The sequence below is a fragment of the Tursiops truncatus genome, chromosome 15, assembly GCF_011762595.2.
Source record: "Tursiops truncatus isolate mTurTru1 chromosome 15, mTurTru1.mat.Y, whole genome shotgun sequence".
Classification (NCBI taxonomy): domain Eukaryota; kingdom Metazoa; phylum Chordata; class Mammalia; order Artiodactyla; family Delphinidae; genus Tursiops; species Tursiops truncatus.
The window spans coordinates 20,393,427-20,416,277 of NC_047048.1; the positions used below are offsets into that span (position 1 = coordinate 20,393,427).

Here is a 22,851-nt window from a genome sequence, read left to right on the forward strand (position 1 = left end):
ACTCTTACATGGTGTGAATATATGACAGTTTTGTTTATTGAGGTTTTTTAAAAATTTTATTTATTTAATTAGTTTATTTTTGGCTGCATTGGGTCTTTGTTGCTGTGCGCGGGCTTTCTCTAGTTGCAGCGAGCAGGGGCTACTCTTTGTTGCGGTGCGCGGGCTTCTCACTGAGGTGGCTTCTCTTATCGCGGAGCACGGGCTTCAGTAGTTGTGGCTTAACACTTAACCACTTCTTAACCACTGTGCCGCCACGGAAGCCCTATTGAGTCTTTTATTGATGGACACTTGTGCTATTTCCAGTTTAGTGCAATTATAAATAAAGCTACTCTAAACATTGTTCTGTAAGTTTTTTGTGGACACCACATGTTCATATCTCTTGGGTAAAGACGTGGAAGTGGAATTGCTGGGTTATAGAGTAGGTCTATATTTAGATTTATAAGAAATCAGCACTTTTGGGGCTTCCCTGGTGGCGCAGTGGTTGGGAATCCACCTGCCAATGCAGGGGACACAGGTTTGAGCCCTGGTCCGGGAAGATCCCACATGCCACGGAGCAACTAAGCCCGTGTGCCACAACTACTGAGCCTGCACTCTAGAGCCTGTGAGCCACAGCTACTGAGCCCACGTGCTGCAACTACTGAAGCCCGCGCGCCTAGAGCCTGTGCTCCGCAACAAGAGAAGACACCACAATGAGAAGCCCGCGCACTGCAACAAAGAGTAGCCCCTGCTCGAAGCAACTAGAGAAAGCACGCACACAGCAACGAAGACCCAACGCAGCCAAAAATAAAGAAATAAAGAAATCGGCACTTTTTCAAAATGAGTATGCTTTTTACATTCCCAGAACACAAGCATGTGAGAGTTCTGATTGCTACACGTCAGGTGTTGTCTTTTTTTTTTTTTGTAAATTTATTTATTTATTTATTTTTGGCTGCGTTGGGTCTTCGTTGCTGCACTTGGGCTTTCTCTAATTGCAGTGAATGGGGGCTGCTCTTCGTTGCGGTGTATGGGCTTCTCACTGTGGTGGCTTCTCTTGTTGCAGAGCATGGGCTGTAGGCATGCAGGCTTCAGTAGTTGCAGCACGTGGGCTCAGTAGTCGTGGCACACGGGCTTAGTTGCTCCACGACCTGTGGGAATCTTCCTGGACCAGGGCTTGAACCCATGTCCCCTGCATTGGCAGGCAGATTCTTTTTTTTAAAATTTATTTTATTTATTTATTATTTTTGGTCATGTTGGGTCTTTGTTGCTGTGTGCGGGCTTTCTCTAGTTGCAGTGAGCGGAGGCTACTCTTTGTTGTGGTGTGCGGGCTTCTCGTTGCAGTGGCTTCTCTTGTTGCACAGCACGGGCTCTAGGTGCATGGGTTTCAGTAGTTGTGGCACTCAGGCTCAGTAGTTGTGGCTCACGGGCTCTAGAGCGCAGGCTCAGTAGTTGTGGTGCATGGGCTTAGTTGCTCCGTGGCATGTGGGATCTTCCCGGACCAGGGCTCGAACCTGTGCCCCTGCATTGGCAAGCAGATTCTTAACCACTGCACCACCAGGGAAGTCCCTAGGTGTTGTGTTTTTAATCTTAGCCATTCTGGTGGGTGTGTTGTAGTATCTTTCTGTGTTTTTTTTTTTTTTTTTTTTTTTTTTGCGGTATGCGGGCCTCTCACTGTTGTGGCCTCTTCCGTTGCGGAGCACAGGCTCTGGACACGCAGGCTCAGCGGCCATGGCTCACGGGCCCAGCTGCTCTGCGGCATGTGGGATCTTCCCGGACCAGGGCACGAACCCATGTCCCCTGCATCGGCAGGCGGACTCTCAACCACTGCGCCACCAGGGAAGCCCCCTCTTTCAGTGGTTTTAATTTGCAATTCCCTGATGACTAAGGATGTTGAACACCTTTTCTCATGCTTATTGGCCATTTGTATATCTTCCTTTGTGAAGTATCTGTTCTGGTCTTCTACCCATTTAAAAAAATTGGGTAATTTGCCTTTCTATTATTGAGTTATAGAAGTTCTTTACGTATTCTAGGTATAAGTTCTTTATCAGATATATTTTGTAGATATTTCCTTCCAGTCTGTGGCTTGAGCAGAAGTGTTGATTTTGATGAACTTGATTTTATCATTTCTTTTATGGTTATTGCTTTCTTTGTCCTCAGAAACCATCACCATTCCCCAAGTTGCAAAGCTCTTCTGTGTTTTCTTATAGGAGCTTGTTGAGCTTTTACATTTAGTTCTATGGCCCATCTTGAATTATTTTTTGTGTGTAGTGTAGGGTAAGGTCAGATTGTTTTTGCATGTGCTGTTTGGGTTAATTCTATGGCCCTAGTTGTTAAGTTTGGTCTTACAGTCTTTGAACTTTTGGTTCTTGTTTGGCAAATGGCCAGAGCATCTCTTTTGCCAGATCGCTTTAAAGGAAAGGGGACACCTTTGAGCATAGGGGACCTGTTGGTTGGTCAGCTGGAACTATCAGCTATAAACATAGTTTCAGCTGACCAACCAATTAGAACGCTTGGGTACAGAGTCGTTTAGTCTAATTCTCCCCCCTCCACCCAGCACCCCAGCCTCAGGTCACTTAAATAGGAGCTAAGAGTGAAGTAGGTACTCATTGCCTAGTCCTTTCTCACAGTTCAAGGAGAGGAGTCAGGATTTCTCTTTCTAGATAAGAATAGTTTTCATTTTCTCCTTTGGTCCCATCCTTTCTTGTAGTAAAATGTTTCTTTTGTCAAATCAGGACATTGGACTGGGTGATATGTAAAGGTCTCTATGGTTCTCTTATGTTTGGGGGATTGTGGGGGGAATACACTGGATGGAGACAGAGGAGGGTTTGTATTGGTGCAGCTTTGTGTGGAGGGAGTGGGAACATTGAATGCTAGACAGAAGTTTGGCTTTCTCTAGAAGATAGTGAGCCTCTGGAGCAATAGAGTGAATGATGATGTTACTGTTTTAAGAATGCTTTTGGTGTCAGAATATCACCTATGTAGTTTCTCTGCCAAAAAGTCTTACCATGAGGAAACATGCAGACAAATCCAAATCAAAGACCATATTTCAAAACAACTGTCCTAGGGCTTCCCTGGTGGCGCAGTGGTTGGGAGTCTGCCTGCCGATGCAGGGGACATGGGTTCATGCCCCGATCCGGGAAGATCCCACATGCCGCGGAGCGGCTGGGCCCGTGAGCCATGGCCGCTGAGCCTGCGTGTCTGGAGCCTGTGCTCCGCAATGGGAGAGGCCACAACAGTGAGAGGCCCGCGTACCGCAAAAAAAAAAAACTGTCCTAGACTCTTCAAAAATGTCAGTGTCATGAAAGAAAAAAAGTCAGGAAATTGTTTAGATTAAAGGAGACAAAAAAAAAAAAAGACAACTAAATGTAATTTCATGATCCTGGATTGGATTCTGCATGATGACAAAAAAAAACTATCAAGGACATTGAAAGAACAATTGGGGAAATTTGAACATGGACTGTGGCAGGTAAAAGTATTACATCAAGGTTACATTTGATTATCTGCAGTGTTGTAATATAGGAGGATGGCCTTATTCTTAAGAGATAAACGCTGAGGTATTTAGGGGTGACGTGTCGTGATATCTGTGATTACCTTTCCAATGGCTTAGAGAGAAATAGGAATAAAGCAGTTGTGGCAAAATGTTGATTGTTGAATCTTGTAGTATTTAAACATTTAAAGTGTAAGAAAAATTCTAAATAACATTTCAAAATAATGAATTTGGCGGTGGTAAATAGGGTGAATTGATGAAGAAAGACTGAAGACAGGTAGGAAGCTATGTTTGATCTAGGATGGTAATGGTAATGTAGCAAAAGATACCCAGTTAAAAAATGAACAGTTGCTAGGACCTGGTAACTGATAAAGGGACTGAAAGAAAGGAAAGTGAAAAGGGAGATTTTTATTCTGGTTGAATGGTGATGCTACTGACAGAAATAAGGAAGTTGATAGAAACAGACCTGGGGAGGTCAGTGGGAAAATAATGAATTCCAATTCAGGACACTTTTTTTTTTTTTTTGCGGTACGCGGGCCGCTCACTGTTGTGGCCTCTCCCGTTGCGGAGCACAGGCTCCAGACTCGCAGGCTCAGCGGCTATGGCCCACGGGCCTAGCCGCTCCGCGGCATGTGGGATCTTCCCGGACCGGGGCACGAACCCGTGTCCCCTGCATTGGCAGGCGGACTCTCAACCACTACACCACCAGGGAAGCCCTCAGGACACTTTTAAATTCCAAGTGAGAGTGGCTCAGCTTAATGGTGACATCCAGTAGATGGCTAGAAGCTGTTGCTCAGGATATAAATGGGTCATTTCGGTATTTGTTGGGTTAGATTTGCATTTCCTCTATTTCTTTCTCTCAGACCCCAGCAGTGATGTTTATTAAACTAAACAGGTGTTTGTTGAAGTTTTGTGAATTCTCTATGAGAATTTAAAAGTTTTGTTTTCTATTTTGGTAATAATCTAAGAAAAAATATAAGCATATTTTGGGTCATGTATGTGACCACCTTATAACCAACTGCTGCCATGTAATTTCAGTGGGTGCTTTTCCGTTGACAGTCCCATTGGTACCCCTGTTCTATTGGGGGCCAGTGAAAAAAGAGACAAACTTAATGCTTAGATAATGTAAGTGCTGGTGCCAAGTGAGTGCTGTTTAATGCCGTTGCCAACTTGATGTTTTCTTAGTAGTTTGTAGTTTGAGTAGAGATAGAAGCAGTGTAAAAATTCTCCTCACATACCACAGAGAAGCATAGGCAGGCTGAACTCAAAAAAAACCTGTGCTGTAGCAGTCAGATCAAATTATTGATGATGAAAAAGGCAGTTTAGCTGCAGTAAACATCTTCATCTGTCCTATTATTTTGAATTTTATTGGTTTGATAGTTAATTTTTTATGTGTGGTAAAATATACATAAAATTTACCATTTTAGCCATTTTAAGTGTACAATCAAGTGGCATTAAGTACATTCACAGTGTTGATTAAGTATCGTGCTATCTATTTCCAGAACTTTTTCATCACCCTAAACAGAAACTGTGTACTCATTAAGTAATAACTCCCCACTTCGCCCTCTTCCATCCCCTAGTAACCTTAACCTTTACTGTGTCTATAAATTTTCATATTCTAGATACCTCTTATAAGTAGGGCCATATGATATTTGTCCTTATGTGTTTGGCTGATTTCACTTAGCATAATGGTTTCAGGGATCATCCATGTTGTAGCATGTTTCAGAATTTTCATTACTTTTTTATGGCTGAATAATCTGTTGTATGTATTTACTACATTTTGTCTATCCATTCATTTGTTGATAAACACTTGAATTGCTTCCATCTTTTGGCTATTGTGAGTAATGCTGCTCTGAAAGTGTACAAATATCTCTTTGGGTCCCTGTTTTCAGTTCTTTTGGGTGTATACCTACAAGTGGAATTGCTGGATCATATCATAATCGTATGTTTAACATTTTGAGAAACTGCCAGACTGTTTTCTATAGCAGCTGCACCATTTTACATTCCCATCAGCAAGGCATATAAGAATTCCAATTTCTCTACATCCTTGTCAACACTTGTTAATTTCCATTTTTTTGATAAATAACCATTCTAGTGTGTGTGAAATGGTATCTCATGGAGGTTTTGATTTGTATTTCCCTAATGACTAATGATGTTGAACATCTTTTCACATGCTCATCAGCCATTTGTATTATCGTCTTTGGAGAAATGTCTATTACAGTTTTTTGCCCATTTTTGAATTGTAGTGTTTGGTTTTATGTTGTTGAGTTGTAGGAGTTCTTTATATATTCTGGATATTAATCCCTTATCAGTTACATGATTTGCAAATATTTTCTCCCATTCCATTGGTTGTCTTTTCACTCTATTTGTAACGTGCTTTAACAGATTTTTAATTTTGATATAGTCCAGTTTATCTGTTTTTTCCTTTATTGCCTATGCTTTTGGTATCATACTTAAGAAACTATAGTCATCTCTTGGTATCCTCAGGGAATTGATCCAGGAACCCACCCCCCTCCCCATACCAAGATCCATGGATGCTCAAGTCCCTTGTATAAAATGGTGTAGTATTTGCATATAACCTATGCATGTACTCCTGTATACTTTAAATCATCTCTAGATTACTTATAATACCTAATACAATGTAAAGGCTATGTAAATAGTTGCTGGTATGCAGCAAATTCAAGTTTTGCCTTTTGGAACTTACTGGACGTTTGTTTTTTTTTCCTGAATATTTTTGATCTGAGGTTGGTTGAATCTGTGGATGCAGAACGTGTAGATATGGAGGGCCAACTGTTGCTAAATCCAAGGTCATGAGGATTTTGCCGTATGTTTTCTCCTAAGAATTTTATAGGTTACTCTTTTTTAAAAAAAAAATTAATTTAGGGCTTCCCTGGTGGCACAGTGGTTGAGAGTCCACCTGCCGATGCAGGGGACACGGGTTCGTGCCCCGGTCCGGGAAGATCACACATGCCACGGAGCGGCTAGGCCCGTGAGCCATGGCCACTAAACCTGCATGTCCGGAGCCTGTGCTCCACAACGGGAAAGGCCACAACAGTGAGAGGCCCGTGTATCGCAAAAAAAAAATAATAATAATTAATTTATTTTTGGCTGCCTTGGGTCTTCATTGCTGTGCACAGTGAGCGGGGGCTACTTTTCGTTGCAGTGTGTGGGCTTCTCACCACGGTGGTTTCTCTTGTTGCAGAGCATGGGCTCTAGGCGTGCGGGCTTCAGTAGTTGTGGCACATGGGCTTCAGTAGTTGTGGGTCGTGGGCTCTAGAGTGCAGGCCCAGTAGTTGTGGCGCTCGGGCTTAGTTGCTCCGTGGCATGTGGGATCTTCCCATACTGGGGATCGAACCAGTGTCCCCTTCATTGGCAGGCGGATTCTTAACCACTGCGCCACCAGGGAAGCCCTATAGTTTACTCTTAACGTTTAGGTCTGATTAATTTTGAGTTAATTTTTGTATATGGTATCAGGTAAGGATCCAACTTTTTTTTTTTTTTTTTGCACATAGTATCCAGTTTTCTGAGCACCATTTGTTGAAAAGAGTGTCCTTTTCCCATTGAATGATTTTGGCACTCATGTTGAAAATCATTTGACCATGTATGTGTGTTTCTGGGCTCTCTATTCCATTGGGCTATAGGTCTATCCTTATGCAAGTACCACACTGTTTTGACTATTATAGCTTTATAGTAAGTTTCTTTTTTGCAATACGCGGGCCTCTCACTCTTGTGGCCTCTCCCATTGCGTAGCACAGGCTCTGGACGTGCAGGCTCAGTGGCCATGGCTCACGGGCCTAGCCGCTCTGCAGCATGTGGGATCTTCCTGGACCAGGGCACAAACCCGTGTCCCTGCATTGGCAGGCGGACTCTCAACCACTGCGCCACCAGGGAAGCCCTGTAGTAAGTTTTGAAATTAGGAAGTGTGAGATAGCCAATGATCCTCTTTTTCAATATTGTTTTTGCTATTTGGGGTTCCCTCAAATTCCATATGAATTTTAGGATGGGTTTTCCTGTTTCTCCAGAAAACACCTTTGGGATTTTGATGGAGATTGCATTGAATATGTAGATGGCTTTGGGTAGTATTATCATGTTAACAATATTAAGTCTTCCAGTACATGAACATGGGAAGTCTTTCCATTTTTTGTGTGTATTCTTTAATTTCTCTCAGCAGTGTTTTGTCATTTTCAGTGTACAAGTCGTTTAGTTCCTTCATTACATTTATTTCTAAATACTTTATTCTTTTTGATGCTATTGTAAATGGAATAATTTTCTTAATTTTCTTTTCAGATTGTTAGAATAGAATTGCTAGTATAGAAATAAATGCAAGTGATTTTAAAAAAATTATTTATTTGGTTGCACTGGGTCTTTTAGTTGTGGCAGGTGGGCTCCTTAGTTGTGGCTTGTGGGCTCCTTAGTTGTGGCATGCAAACTCTTAGTTGCAGCATGCATGTGGGATCTAGTTCCCTGACCAGGGGTCAAAGCCAGGCCCTCTGCATTGGGAGCGCAGAGTCTTAACCACTGCGTCACCAGGGAAGTCCTTGAATGTGAGTGATTTTTGTTTGTTGATTTTCCATCTTCCAACTTTGCTGAATTTGTTTATTACTGCTAACTTTTTTTTTCAATTTGTTAGGATTTTCTACATATAAGATTACATCATTTGTGAAAAGAGATAATGTTACTTTTTCCTTTCCAATATAGATGCCTTTTATTACTTTTTCTTGTCCAATTCTTCTGGCTAGAACTTCCAGTATTATGTTGAATAAAGTGGCAAAAGCAGGCACCCTTGTCTTGTTCCTGGTCTTAGGGGAAAAGCTTTCAGTGTTTCACCATTGAATATGATGTTAGCCCTGGGTTTTTCTGATATGGCCTTTATCATGTTGAGGAGGTTCCTTTCTATTCTTAGTTTATTGAGTGTTTTTTTTTCCAATTATGAAAGGGTTTTGAATTTTGTCAGATGCTTTTTCTGCATTAATTGAGATTAATGAGCTTTTTCCCCCTTCATTCTGTTGATATAGTATATTACATTGAGTAATTTGATATGTTGAACCATTCATTCTGGAGATCAGTCTCAGTCATGGTGTATAATCCTTTTAATATGCTGCTAAATTTAGTTTACTAGTATTTTGTTGAGTATTTTTGTATGTGTATTTATAAGAGATATTGGTCTATAATTTTCTGTTCTTTTCTTTTAGTATTTGCCTGGCTTTGGTATCAGGTTAATGATGCCCTCATAGAATGAATTAGGAAGTGTTCTATATTAATTTGCTAGGGCTGCGATAACAAAGTACCATGTAATAGGTGGTTTAAAGAATAGAAATTCGTTCTGGAGGCTAGAAGCCCAAGGTCAAGGTGTTGGCCGGGTTGATTTCTTCTGAGGCTTCTTTCCTTGGCTTGCAGATGGCAGTCTTTTCCCTGTGTCTTTCCTTTATGTGTGCCTGTGTCCTAATCTCCTCTTGTATAAGGACACTGGTCAGATTGGATTAGGGCCCACCCAGATGACCTCATTTTATCTTTTTTTTTTTTTTTTTTTATAATTTTATCTTAATTGCCTCTTTAAAGGCCTTCCATCCAAATATAGTCATATTCTGAGGTACTGGGGGATTTGTACTTCAATATATGAATTTTGGGGAGACACAATTCAGAATATAACATGCTCCCTCCTCTCCAATTTTTTGGGAAGAGTTTGAGAAGGATTGGTATTAATTCTTTTAATGTTTGGTAGAATTTACCAGTGAAACCATCTGGTTCTCGTTTTTTCTTTATTGGGAGGTTTTTGATTACTGATTCAGTCTCCTTACTAGTTATAGGTCTATTCAGATTTTCTGAAGTCACTTTTCGTAAATAATATTTGTAGGAATTTTTTGTCCATTTCATCTAGGTTATCCAGTTTGTTAGCATACAACTGTTCATGGTATTCTCTTATAATCCCTTTTATTTCTATAAAATTGGTAGTAAATGTCCCCACCTTCATACCTGATCTTAATAATTTGAATCTAATCTCTTTTTTTTTTTGGTCAGTCTAGGTAAAAGGTTTGCCATTTTGTTAATCTTTTAAAAGAACTAACTTCTGATTTTGTTGATTTTCTTTACTGATTTTCTGTTCTCTATTTCATTTACCTCTGCTCTAATCTTTATTATATCCTTTCTTCTACTAGCTTTGGGTTTAGTTTCTTCTTTTTCTAATTCCTAAATGTGTACAGTTAGGTTATTGATTTGAGATATTTCTGCTTTTTTAATGTGTGCATTTACAGCTATAAATTTTCCCCTTTGCACTGCTTTTGCTGTATCCATAAGTTTTGGTTTCCATTTTCCTTCATTTCAAGATATTTTCTAATAAAAATGTGAATTGATTGATTTTATAATTTCTAAACTTACACTTATTTTGGCCTTAGTGTTGCATAAGAACAGTCTTATATCTTGTTTCACATTTGACTAAGTGAATCTGTACTTAATACAGGGGTCCCCAACCCCAGGGTCCACGGCCTGTTAGAAACCGGGCCACACAGCAGGTGAGCGGAGGGCGGGGCCAGCAATAGACAGAAAGTAGCCAATTGTCCTGGACAGGATGCAAGTCTTGCTAGTTTACTTGGCTTTCTGAGCACGTTCACATGGGTGCTGAGGAAAGCTTGGGGCTCTTGACTAGACCGCTTTCCGGCTTGGAAGGATTCCTTTGAGCAGTACAGGAGTCTGCTTCTTTAGAAGGTCTGCTCCAGTGTGCTAACACAGATACCTCTCTTCCTCTGCAGGTTTTCAGGAACCCCTACGAGGTGGTGACTGTGCTGCTGATTCAGACCCTGGGGGCCCTGGTGCCCTCTCTGCCCATCTGCCTCAGCTCCAGTGTGGAGAGGGCAGGGCCCGAGCTGGAGCTCGTCAAGCTGCTGGACTTCTACGACGCCACCGCCCACTTTGCCAAGGGATTGGAGATGGCCCTGCTTCCCCATGCAGGTAAACATCCTTCCTCCCAGCTCGCGGACTTTTTTCTTTTTTTTTTCTTTTTTTGCGGTACGCGGGCCTCTCACTGTTGTGGCCTCTCCCGTTGCGGAGCACAGGCTCCGGACGCGCAGGCTCAGCGGCCATGACTCACGGGCCCAGCCGCTCCGCAGCATGTGGGATCTTCCTGGACCGTGGCACGAACCCGTGTCCCCTGCATCGGCAGGCGGACTCTCAACCACTGCGCCACCAGGGAAGCCCTCGCGGGCTTGCTTTTACTCGCTCTTTTTGAAGCTTCTGGGGCTTGGGTTTGTTTGCCTTTTCTGGTGACTGATTTTACAGAAATGCAAGGGATCAGTGTTTTCCTTCTCAACAGATATGAAAACCTTTTCCATGAAAACATTGCCATTATGGAAATAATTGTTGCCTAGCTCCAGTGCTGCCTAGGTGCTTTTACACACTCTGGGGAAGTGATAGACACTTCTGCAGGGGCTTAGAATGCAAGAGGCAGGTAGACATTAGTGGCAACGAGTTGGCAGTGAGTTACACTTGGGAGGGTAGTGTCCTCTTCCTTTCAAGGCATCACAGAACCTTGGGTAAGTCAACCTTAAAAGTAAGTTTAAGAGAACAAATGGATTAGAGGAGCTTTTTGATAGGACAACAGCAAGTTTTTAAGGGCAGGGTTGCTGCATTAGGACTAAGGGTGGCTATAAGGAAACTGGGCTTTCCCCAGCTGCCATCTGAGAGCAAAGCACTCCTTCTTCCCATTTAGGCAAACAATGCCTGGTGTGTTGCATTTCCCCAGCTGTTTCCCATCTAGGTTAAAAGCATCATAAACTTTTCAGTCATACAGACTTCATCACGAATGCCGGCAAATCAGGAAATCGCTTCAGGAAGGCCTGCTTCTGCCGTTTGGCTGCTGTGTGCCACTGACTTGGTTTATTTAATAGTTATTCTCTTTAATTACCCTTGTGTGTAATTACCTCGTACATTCCTGGGAGTGTGTTTATTGTTCGAGTTCCTGATGACTCATCGGTGTTTTTGGCACACTCACTGGTCAGGCCCTGGTTGTGGGAGAGGCATGGTGGATGTGGCTTTCAAGGGACCTGGATGCTGTGGTCCTAGTGGCTGAAGAGTATGTAGGCTGAGCGTCCTGTGGAGCAGAGTGGAATGAAGGCAGGGCAAGGAGCAGATTGCTTTTCTCCCACTGGTGATGGACATTATTGAAGAAGAGAGAACCACCCTCTGAAGAATCATGAAAATGCTTTGTTAGTCAGCCATGGAAGTTTAGATTTTTAATGATTCCTACTGATGTTTTCAAAAAAGTATACGTATTTTTTTTTTTTTTTTTTTGCGGTACACGGGCCTCTCACTGTTGTGGCCTCTCCCATTGCGGAACAGAGGCTCCGGACGCGCAGGGTCAGTGGCCATGGCTCACGGGCCCAGCCGCTCCACGGCATGTGGGATCTTCCCAGACCGGGGCACGAACCCGTGTCCCCTGCATCGGCAGGCAGACGATTCTCAACCACTGCGCCACCAGGGAAGCCCTAAAAAGTATACGCATTTTTAAATTTAAAAATACTTTGGAAACACACAAAAATAAAAATAAAAGAGTAAAAATGATCCATAATCTCATGACTCAGAGAAGGCCATGGGAACATTTTATTTCCTCCCAGTAATTCAAATATAATTATACATTTTCATAAATAAATATAAAATATATGCATATATAAGTATATGCATATATAAATATATATGCACATACATATTTTAAAATATTAGCTTAAAAAATTTTATTTATTTAGTTTTGGCGGCATTGGGTCTTCATTGCTACGCATGGGCTTTCTCTAGTTGTGGCTAGCAGGGGCTACCCTTCGTTGCGGTGTATGAGCTTCTCATTGCAGTGGCTTCTCTTGTTGCATAGCACGGGCTCTAGGCACGCGAGCTTCAGTAGTTGTGGCTCGCGGGCTCTAGAGCTCAGGTTCAGTAGTTGTGGAGCATGGACTTAGTTGTTCTGCGGCATGTGGGATCTTCCTGGACCAGGGATTGAACCTTTGTTCCTTACATTGGCAGGCAGATTCTTAACCACTGCACCACCAGGGAAGTCCCAAAATATTAGTTTATATGATCTTATATTCTCTTTTTTGCTCAAATTAATATAATGAGCATTTTTTATGTCATTCAATATTTTCCTAAAACATGGTTTTTAATGACCACTTGATAACTATGGCTTACTTTAATTTTTAAATCTGCTGTTATAAATAAAACTATTATTAACAATCTTACATATTAATTTTGGAGTCCAGCTCTGATTATTCCTTGGGATAAGTTTGAGAATTACAATTGCTAATAAATGAAAAATTTAAAGATGTTTGTCACATTTTTCTCTTTAGAAAGTTTCTACCTGTTTTCACGTCCATCGGTAGTAAATGAGGCTGCTGATTCCCACATGCCCTCACCAGCACTAGGCTCTATCTTTTTTTTCCCTTGCCAGGTTCTTAGACAGTTAATGATATATTATTTTAATTTTCATGTCTTTGATTACTAGCCAGTTTGAAAATTATATTATAAAAAGTTAAATTTTTTTCTTGAATTTCTTATTCTTTTGCTTCTTTTTCTGTTTGAGGGTTTAATCTATTTCTGGTTAGTTTATAAGAGCAATTTATTTAAAGCAATATATTATTAAATATATTATAAAAAGCAACAAAGTATTGTTATAAAAATTCATGATATAGCTATCTGTAACACAAAATGAAAGTCTCCTATAATCCCGCTTGCTAGAAATAACCACTGTTAAAAATTTGGTGTATATTCCCTAAATATCCTTATATAGTAAGGATTTTTTTTTCTTATCAAGTATGTTGCAGATGTATTTTCTAACTTTCTGGTTTGCCTTTAACACTTTTCCATTTTAATAATTAATAATGTACATAGTATAATTCAAAATATGTAAAAGGTTATGCAATAGAAAGTCAAAAAGTTAAATAATTTGTTGACTTTATAGTTAATAAGCAATATGTATTCAGTATAGAAAAAACCAGAAAATACAAGGAAGGAAAATGATCGTGCTCAACCAACTGTCCAGAAACAGTATTTTGGATTATATACACATGCAAATTTTGTATATGAGTGTGTGGGTACTTAAATGTTTTTAATAGAATATTTTATTATCATTATCACCCCCCATTTTATATTGATTCAATATTGTCATCCAAAACACAAGTTTTCCCAGTTCCACAGAAGTCTTTATAGCTGTTTCCCTACCTCGCATTAAAATCCAGTCAGTGTACATGCATTGTCTTTGGTTGTCCTGTCTCTTTAATCTCTTTTAATCTAAAAGAGTCATCTCATCTTTTGTCTTTCATGACATTGATGTCTTTGAAGAATACAGGGTAGTTTTCCTGTAGAATGTTCCATATTCTGTAATTATCTAATTGTTTCCTTGTGATTACATTTAGATTAAACATTTTTAGTAAGAATACTACATTGGTGATGATGTGTACTTCCTATGGCATCACATCAGGAGACACATAATGTCCAATTATTGGTGATGGGTTAATCACTTGGTAGTTGTACCTGCCAGATGACTCCATTGTAAAGTTACCTTTTCCTCTTTGTAATTAGTAAGTATCTGTGGCATGACATTTTGAGCCCATAGGAATATACTATTACTTAAGAAATATTTACCTAGTGACTTTAGCATCCATTGGTAATCCTTGTCTGAATAAACTTTTGCATTGCTGATTATAAAATGGTAATATTCTAATTCTCTCATTCCTTTTACATGTATTAGCTGGCATTCTTTTTTAAAAAAATATTTATTTATTTATTTATTTATTTTTGGCTACGTTGGGTCTTCGTTGCTGCTCACGGGCTTTTTCTAGTTGCGGTGAGCGGAGGCTACTCTTCGTTATGGTGTGTGGGCTTCTCATTGCAGTGGCTTCTCTTGTTGCGGAGCACGGGCTCTAGGAGTGCAGGCTTCAGTAGTTGTGGCACATGGACTCAGTAGTTGTGGCGCACAGTTGCTCCACTGCATGTGGGATCTTCCCAGACCAGGGCTCGAACCTGTGTCCCCTACATTGGCAGGCAGATTCTTAACCACTGCGCTACCAGAGAAGTCCCTGGCCGGCATACTTTTGTGAAGAGGAGATTTTTCTTTCTCTTTGATATCACTATGAACTCATTGGATTCTTTTTTTATTCATTGTATTATGATCCATTATTTTCATTATTCATTTTGATGCTCGAATTATTTCAGATTTGGTCAGTGGTTGCCCCTTCAGGCTGGCTCCCGTATCATTTTGACGCGTCCCTATCAGCCTGTGAGTGCTTTATTGTTTTTTGGCACACACTGTTCCAGGAACACTTTGTACTTTCTCTGCCTCAGACCGGGAATCAGCCATATTCTCGAGGAGCTTGGTTTCTTCTAATGGGAAATGGTATTTAGAAACCAAGATCTGGCACCAGGGATGCTTATTGTTGCTGGACTATTATTACTTCCTATGCCCTTTGTGGACAGAACTAGGAAATGCATAGTTTTTAAAATTACCAGTTTACACTGATACTTCCAAATCAAATGCAACACCAATAGATTTTTACCTCTTGCTGTTCTCAGTTGCATCTCTTTTCTCCTACAGTGAAAATTCTGGTTCTCATCAGCAGTGCGTGTGTGTGTGTGTGTGTGTGTGTGCATGTGGTGTGTGTGTGTGTGTTATATACACATACAGTTATTTTTCATGACCCTATTATGGATAGGTCAAAATGTATTTAGTTTATTTATTCAACTACAAATGGACTAGTTCTAGAGTGCTGGATGCTGAGGATGCTATGCTAAGCAAAACCAGACACAGTCCCTGCTCTCATACAATGTATGTTCCAGTGGGAAATAACCAAATAATCCACTAATGAGTGTATAATTACAAAGTGAGATGAGTACTTTGAAGAATAGCAAAATGGTTCTAGGAGAAAAGCAAAATGGTTTTAAGCAAATAAAGAGATTGAGATTAGCAGACTTGAGTTTAGTGAGTACTGAAGGAAGAATAGGCATTAACCAGATGAAGAGGGATAGGGAAGAACAAGGTCGTTTCAGACAGAAGTAGTGGCAGGTGGCCAGAGGGGAGCTTCTGAGGAGCTGAGGGAAGGCTAGAGGCTAGGGGAATTGTGAAGGAGGCTGAGTCTATAGAAGTAAACATAAAAGTAGCTGGCCTTTATTAAGTGCTTATACATGCTAGACACATACTATTTTGGTTTTTTTTGTTTTTTTTTTTGCGGTACGCGGACCTCTCACTGTTGTGGCCTCTCCCGTTGCGGAGCACAGGCTCCGGACGCCCAGGCTCAGCGGTCATGGCTCACGGGCCCAGGCGCTCCGTGGCATGTGGGATCTTCCCGGACCGGGGCACGAACCCGTGTCCTCTGCATCGGCAGGCGGACTCTCAACCGCTGCGCCACCAGGGAAGCCCGACACGTACTATTTTATATAATCTCCAGTTAAGCCTTATAAAATTGATGCCATTATTAATTTCATTTTATAGTTGAGGAAACAGACATTGAAAAGTTAAGTCATATGCACAGAGTCACCTAACTAGGAAGCAGTAGAGCTTCAATAGAAGAGCCTTCACCCTTAACTACCACCCCCTTTCACCCCCTGAGGTCAAACGATGCAGAACTTTGTAGGCTATGGAAAAGCTTTTGGATTCCAACTGAAGAGATAATTCTTAGAAGTTGAATTGCTGTGCCATAGAATATGCACATTAAAATTTTTATGTAGTTGAATATAGGAATTTTGGGAATGCCTAGTGTATGGGCTCCAGATGGAAAATGTTCTTTCTGCAGAGCCTTTTCTCTGTAGCAGTTCTTGAACTTGACCCTGAGGAGGGTTATCATTTGAAGAGGTTCTTGACTATGACGGGTTGTAGGATTAAGGGGATTGGTATCTTTAATAGTGCCTTAGGCACATAATGCACAAAGCTCAAATGTATCAGAAGATTTACTGACATGATTGCTTCAGCTTCCATGAATGGTAAAAGCAGATGAACAGAAAGTAGTCATCCCTAAGATGAAATAGGAAAAGTTCCAGTGGAGGTCCTTGCACCTGTTGTTTTTCAGCAATTGATTTCCAATTCTTTGTTCATTATTGCATTTAATTTCTGATTCCCTGAAGATGAGCAAACCCTGGTGAAAGTCGTGGAGCTGGTGGATGCTGTGTATGGTCCGTACAGACCCTACCAGCTGAAGTACGGTGACATGGAAGAGAAGAACCTCCTCCTCCAGATCAGCGCGGTGCCTCTGGTAATGGCATAATACCGGCAGTGGCCATTCGGGAATCATTCTATTTGCCAGACTCCTAGGGTTGGGGGTGGGTGGGATGCGTCAGAGAAGGTGTGAGGTGGCATTAGGAATGCAAAGAGTGGGAACTGGTGTGCAAACACTGGGCTCTCAGTGCTTCCTGGGCTCTTGTAATCCAAATGTAAAATGAGACCACAGATATGCTACCAGTTTTTTATTTAAAATCCTCTAGCAAAACTTAGAGGCTTAAATCTTCTTGAGAGTAAGTTGATTATCCCCCTGATTCAGTCATTATCACACAATCTTTTGTTTAAGGCAGCATATGCAAATGGACACAGGAGCTGAGTATTCGTGGACAGTACTCTAGGGCCAGGTTCACCAGGTGGGCACCAGAGGGGAATTTCCATTGTAAATGTTAAGGTTGCCTAGCATGATGTGAGTTGACATTTAAGAATAGATCTTACAGTAGTTAAAACCTGCCACCTCCCGCTGCTTTTCCGTTTTCTAAGGACGTACCTAGAAAGTCTGTTCCGCTCAGTTATGTTCTTGCCTCTGAAGGAAGCATTTTCCTTTCACTGCATTCTTTTGGAGCGTGTGGTATGGAGAATTCAAATCCTAGCTTGAGAGCCAGAGGGAGAGATGCCATCTTAAATGACAGAAAAAGAGGAAAGAGATGAAAAATGTAAAGATGAATATAAGGATTTGATCATGCTTTTTAGCCAGGAGTTTATTTCTGTGATCTCACTGACCACTTAGACTGTTCTTCCCTAGGTCGGGCTCTTAAAGAGCTGTCACAGTTTGGGACTGCATTTCTGTTGCACCTATTAAGTGATTTACCATGAATGAGGAGGTTTGGAGCTCTCCCCATCTTCATGTTGTCTATTCGTTTGTTCTTCAGTCTGAGGCAGCTTTTTTTATCTCTGTTTGCTGACCAGGAGCGTGGGGAAGTCATTGACTGTGTGCAGGAGCTGAGCCACTCTGTGAACAAGCTCTTTGGCCTTGCTTCTGCAGCCATTGACAGATGCATCACATTTACGAACGGCCTGGGGACCTGTGGCCTGCTGACAGCCCTGAAATCCCTCTTTGCCAAGTAAGGCTGGGGGGAGTGGGGTCAGGGCCAGCCTGATTGGAGAATGATGTCTCTCCCAATTAAAAATGTGTGTGCCCTGTATTCCTGCCATGAACCCGGGAGAGGCACTTGCACCTGAGCCCAAGGGGGTGTTCTTAAGGACGTTAAGAACACTGTGGCACGTTTGTAATGGTGGAGCATCTGAAGCAACGTGAATGTCCATCCATTTGGAAATGGCCAAATAAGATACGGTATATTCATATGAGGGGAGTTCCCTATGTGGCAGTTAAGGTGTTAATTAGATCTACACATAACAACATGGATAGATCTCAAAACATACTGCTGAGTGAATAAAAGGTTGCAGAATACTATATAGAGTCTCATACAGTGTGTGAAAAGAATATACAAAAAATAGAGTATATTTTCTGTAGCAGGGTTCGGCAAATTTTTTCTGCCAAGGGCCGGATGGTATGTATTTTAGGCTTTGAGGGCCTTACAGCCAACAGAGACTTTTGTAGTGCACTGCCCTAGTAGTAGAAAAGCAGCCAGAGACAACACATACATGAGTGGATGTGGCTCTGTTCCACTAAAACTTTATTTACAGAAAACCAGGAGTGCCAATTCCTGTTCTAGATCTTTTTTTGTCACTTTAAAATGCATTATATATTCCTATAGCATAGAGGTCAGCAAACTCTAGCTCATGAGCCAAGTCTGTTTTTGTACAAGTTTTTGTAAAAGCTATATTGGAACGCCACCATGCCCATTCACTTAACTATGGCCTGTAAATCCTCACTATAAAGTTAGAGTTGAGTAGTTAGGACAGAGACCTTGTGACTCTCAAAGCCTAAAATACCTGGACCTTAACAGAAAAAGTTTGCTGAGCCCTGATGTGGAAGGTTAGGCAACAAACTCAAAACACTGGTTGTCTTTGGGGAGATGGGGAGGGACTAAGGTGGTGGTCATAGGGGATTTAGCTTTATTTGTTATTTTCTGATTTTTTAAAAAATTAAAAATATAAATTAATTTATATTTAAAATGTAATTAAAAATATAAAATAAAAAATATATAAAATCATGCTAAGTGAAAGAAGCCAGTTACAAAAGACCACACGTTATATGATTCCATCTATATGAAATGTCCAGAACAGGCAAATCTGTAGAGACAGAAAATAGATGAGTGGCTGCCTAGGGCTGGAGAGGGGGGAGTATTTGGAGGAGATGAGGGATGACTGCTAAAAGTTATGGGGTTTCTTTTCGGGATGATGAAAATTGTTCCTAAGTTGATTGTGGTGATGGTTGCACAACTGGTTTTTGTGACTACCCTAAAAACCTTTGAATTGTGTGGTATGTGAATTAAATCGCAATAGAGCTGTTGAAAGAAAGAAAGAAGGGGAAACCAAAGTTAAGTTTACTTAGAAAAAAGAAAAAGAAATCAATATAAGGCTGGATTCTCTGACCTGTGTAATTGAGATGTAAGGGCCCTCAGGAGGTTAGATGCTTTAGTCTCTAGCTTATAGACAAATACATTCTTAGGCTCTCCAAGAAATCTTGTTCTAGAGTGAAGTTGCCACGAGTCTCAAGAAATTCCTCATACTGAACTGAATGCTCTTTTGCTGCTGTAAGTTTAGGGAGCTCTTGTCATTCCAGAAATGCTGAGCATGCCCCTGTGAGCTCTGAGGGTCCTTGGACCCAGTACTGTTGGTCACTGCCATGGGCAGTCTGCACCTTCCAGGGTGGCTCACAGGAAGGCACTGAGGGCTGCGAGATCATGTCCCCTGCATAGGACAGGGGGAGCCAGGTGAGCCCAGACATGTCCCTCAGGAAGAGAAACATCAGCAAAAAGTTGTTTTTTTTTTTTTCCGGTACGCGGGCCTCTCACTGTTGTGGCCTCTCCCGTGGCAGAGCACAGGCTCCGGACGCACAGGCTCAGCGGCCATGGCTCATAGGCCTAGTCACTCCGCGGCATGTGGGATCCCCCCCGGACTGGGGCACGAACCCGTGTCCCCTGCATCGGCAGGCGGACTCTCAACCACTGTGCACCAGGGAAGCCCATCAGCAACAAGTTTAATGAAATAAAATTTATCTCTTTCTCTCTCTGCCACCAGCTGGGATCTTGTGGATAAAATAATTTTTTTTGAGATCTAAAAATTTTATTATAAAATTTAAAAAGTAATGCTTCTAGAAATACATATATATTTAAATATGAAAAGGTGTAAAAAGGTGAAAGTCTTCCTTCTTTCCTGCGCATCCTTAGGCAGTCCTCAGGAGTCACAAGTTTTAAACATTTTGCTTTGAGTCTTCTCATTCTTCTCTCCAGACCTTAAAGATTTTTTTGTTTATTACCTTTAACTATTATGTCTTGAGGCAACTCTGAAAGGTGAGGAACTGAGCCTCCTTGAGGCTGGTGCTGTCTCTTATCCCCTCTCCTCCTCCTCTTGTTGGTGATATTTTCACTTTTAGTTCTTCTGTTGGTTACTTCAATTACTTCATTTTAAAAAGTAATACAGGGGCTTCCCTGGTGGCGCAGTGGTTGGGAGTCCACCTGCCGATGCAGGGGACACGGGTTCGTGCCCCGGTCCGGGAAGATCCCTCATGCTGCGGAGCGGCTGGACCCGTGAGCCATGGCGGCTGGGCCTGCGCGTCCGGGGCCTGTGCTCCGCAACAGGAGAGGCCACAACAGTGAGAGGCCCGCGTACCGCAAAAAAAAAAAAAAAAAAAAAAAAGTAATACAAATCCATATTAAAAATTCAAAATGTACAAAAGGACGTATGATGAAAACAGGTCACCTGCTCTAGAAGGGAAGGTTTTGAAGCTACCAAGACAGCTGATGTTTATAAAATTAGGGAAATGAGGATGATGCTAACTTGCCCAGGGTTCAAGTGGGACCTTGTTCAGGAGTGGGGAGGGTGTGGGGATGGTGTTCAGGAAGGCAGGGATAGGGAGGATGGAGGACGCAGGCAGAGCAGGAGGAGATTGGCCTAACTTGCACTCTGCTGAAGCTGTAGAATATAGCTGCTGATGGGGTGTTGCAGGGTGAGGGGTGTTACAGCTGTGACGGGAGCCTGGGCCCTGGAGTTGTAGCCACCTGGGCTCAGATCCTGTCTCAGGCACTTACTAGTGGGGACCTTGGGTGGGTTAGTGTGCCTTTCTGAGTCTTGGTATCTTTTATTTGGGTAAACTGATGGTGATAATATCTCCTTTCCATGGTGGTTGTGAATATTGAGTGAAAGCATATAATTAAAGCACCTAATGCAGCAGCTCTTACATGGTAGAGACACTTGGAAACGTGTATTGTGAGAGAATCAGAAGGTTTTGGTACAAATGCCATAAAAATGTGACGTGATACACACATCACGTGCGAGCCCCGCTATGGCTAAACAGCCACCCCCCGTCTCCCCCCGGCCCCGCCTCAGTGCTCAGCGGCTGCTCACTGTTCCGGGGACTCTGTCGGGAGGTTCTGTGGAGCTCATGTCTTGTTGGACGGAGTGTTCTTCTTGTTTAACGTCCTTCAGCTAAAGCACAATTAAAACGTTCTTCAACAGCTCCCTGTCAGTGTGTCCTGAGGGCCCTCCCCCTCCCCAAGGAAAGCTGTCACCTCTCTGGGTGCAAAGGGAAGGTGCTGTCTGTGGCATTTTGGTTTTGTAGCTTTTCGGCCCTGTGTGAAGGGAGCAGCAGTGGCGTTTGTCCCTCACTGGAGTGGTCTGCAGCAGTTCCTTCCACTTGCTTCTCTGAGCGGCCTTTCTCTCCACCACACAGACTTACTCTTCAGAGCCGTGCCCTGGGTCATCACAGCCCACTGTCCTCACTAGAGCTCGTGGTTTGGGAAGGGAGAGAGGCGAGACTTCTTGTGATGTATGCAGGTGTCGTGGGTTTTAGGGAGCCTATTGGCTTCCAGAGCACATGACCATCCACCCCTGTCCTCCTTACCACACCCTCCCAAGGACTTATGTGTTCATGTTCCAAGAACTATACAGCTGGCCCTGTGTATCCAGCGTTCCTTATCTGCGGGTTCAACCAACTGTGGATCAAAAATATTCAGAAAAAAAATTTCCAGAAAGTACCAAAAAGCAAAACGTGAATTTGCTGCATGCTGGCAACTCTTTATGTAGCATTTACATTGTATTTACAATTATTTACATAACATTTATGTTGTGTTAGGTATTGTAAGTAATCTAGAGATGATCTATTAAAGTATACGGGAAAATGTGCCTAGGTTCTATGCAAATACTATGCCTATATAAAAAACTTGAGCATCCATGGATTTTTGTATCTTTGGGGGAGGAGGGGGGCAATCCTGAAATCAGTCCCTCATGGCTGCCCAAGGAGTACTATACATAAAAACGATACCACTGCACATCAGCTTTCATTTTATACTTTTCAGGGAGCTTTTGTGCCTACTATTTCATTCATTTTATTTTATTTTATCATCATGACAAGTCTGTGGGGCAGTACAGAAGTCATCATTAAGTCCATTTTAAAGATGAGGAAACTGAGGCCCAAAGACAGCTAGGTACTTGCAGTGCAGGTCTGTCATTGACTCAGGACCTATTTCTGGATGTTTCCTTTATGCCCAGGTCTGTGTTAATTCCTGGGGATACGATTATGACCTACAAATGGATAGTCCCTATTCTCCCAGAGCTTCTAGTCTGATGACAGCAATAAACATTAAACACATACATTAAATAAGCTATTTAATTATACTTGTGTTAAGTGCTATGAAGGAAAGTATGTGGTATAGGTGGGAGCAGACAGCAGTCTGTGAGGAGGGAGGGTTTTCAGTTTTGAATCCAGTTTCATGCTCCTGTACCATTAAAGTCGGGCTCTTGCCTGCCATGGAGCTTGGCTGTTTAATCTAAATTCAAGGATTTGAGTGGTATAGAAGTACCCTGGATATCAGTGAACTGCCTTATGGTATCCTAGGTGACAGTTGGGTATTATAGTGGGACCATGACGTTTTCAAACAGTTCTTTGAATCAGCTTCCAAAGAAATGCCCCTGTTAGGATGAGGGAGTAATTAACCAGCATCATCTCTCACCTGGTTGGTCAGAGTCTTGGTCTTAGTGGCCATCCCCTTCCCCCCTCATCTTGAGCATCTCTTAAAGCCAC

At 42.0% G+C, this 22,851-nt stretch overlaps 1 protein-coding gene across 3 annotated transcripts in view; it reads left to right on the forward strand.

The window, feature by feature from the left end:
* Positions 1-22,851, forward strand: part of COG7 (component of oligomeric golgi complex 7) — an 86,568-nt gene that overhangs the window by 23,948 nt on the left and 39,769 nt on the right. For all 3 annotated transcript variants that reach the window (XM_073792209.1, XM_019921785.3, XM_033840146.2), the window contains 3 exons: positions 10,210-10,408; positions 16,553-16,680; positions 17,613-17,767. In XM_073792209.1, the coding sequence (XP_073648310.1) occupies positions 10,210-10,408; positions 16,553-16,680; positions 17,613-17,767 (482 nt within the window). The remainder of the gene's footprint in view (positions 1-10,209; positions 10,409-16,552; positions 16,681-17,612; positions 17,768-22,851) is intronic.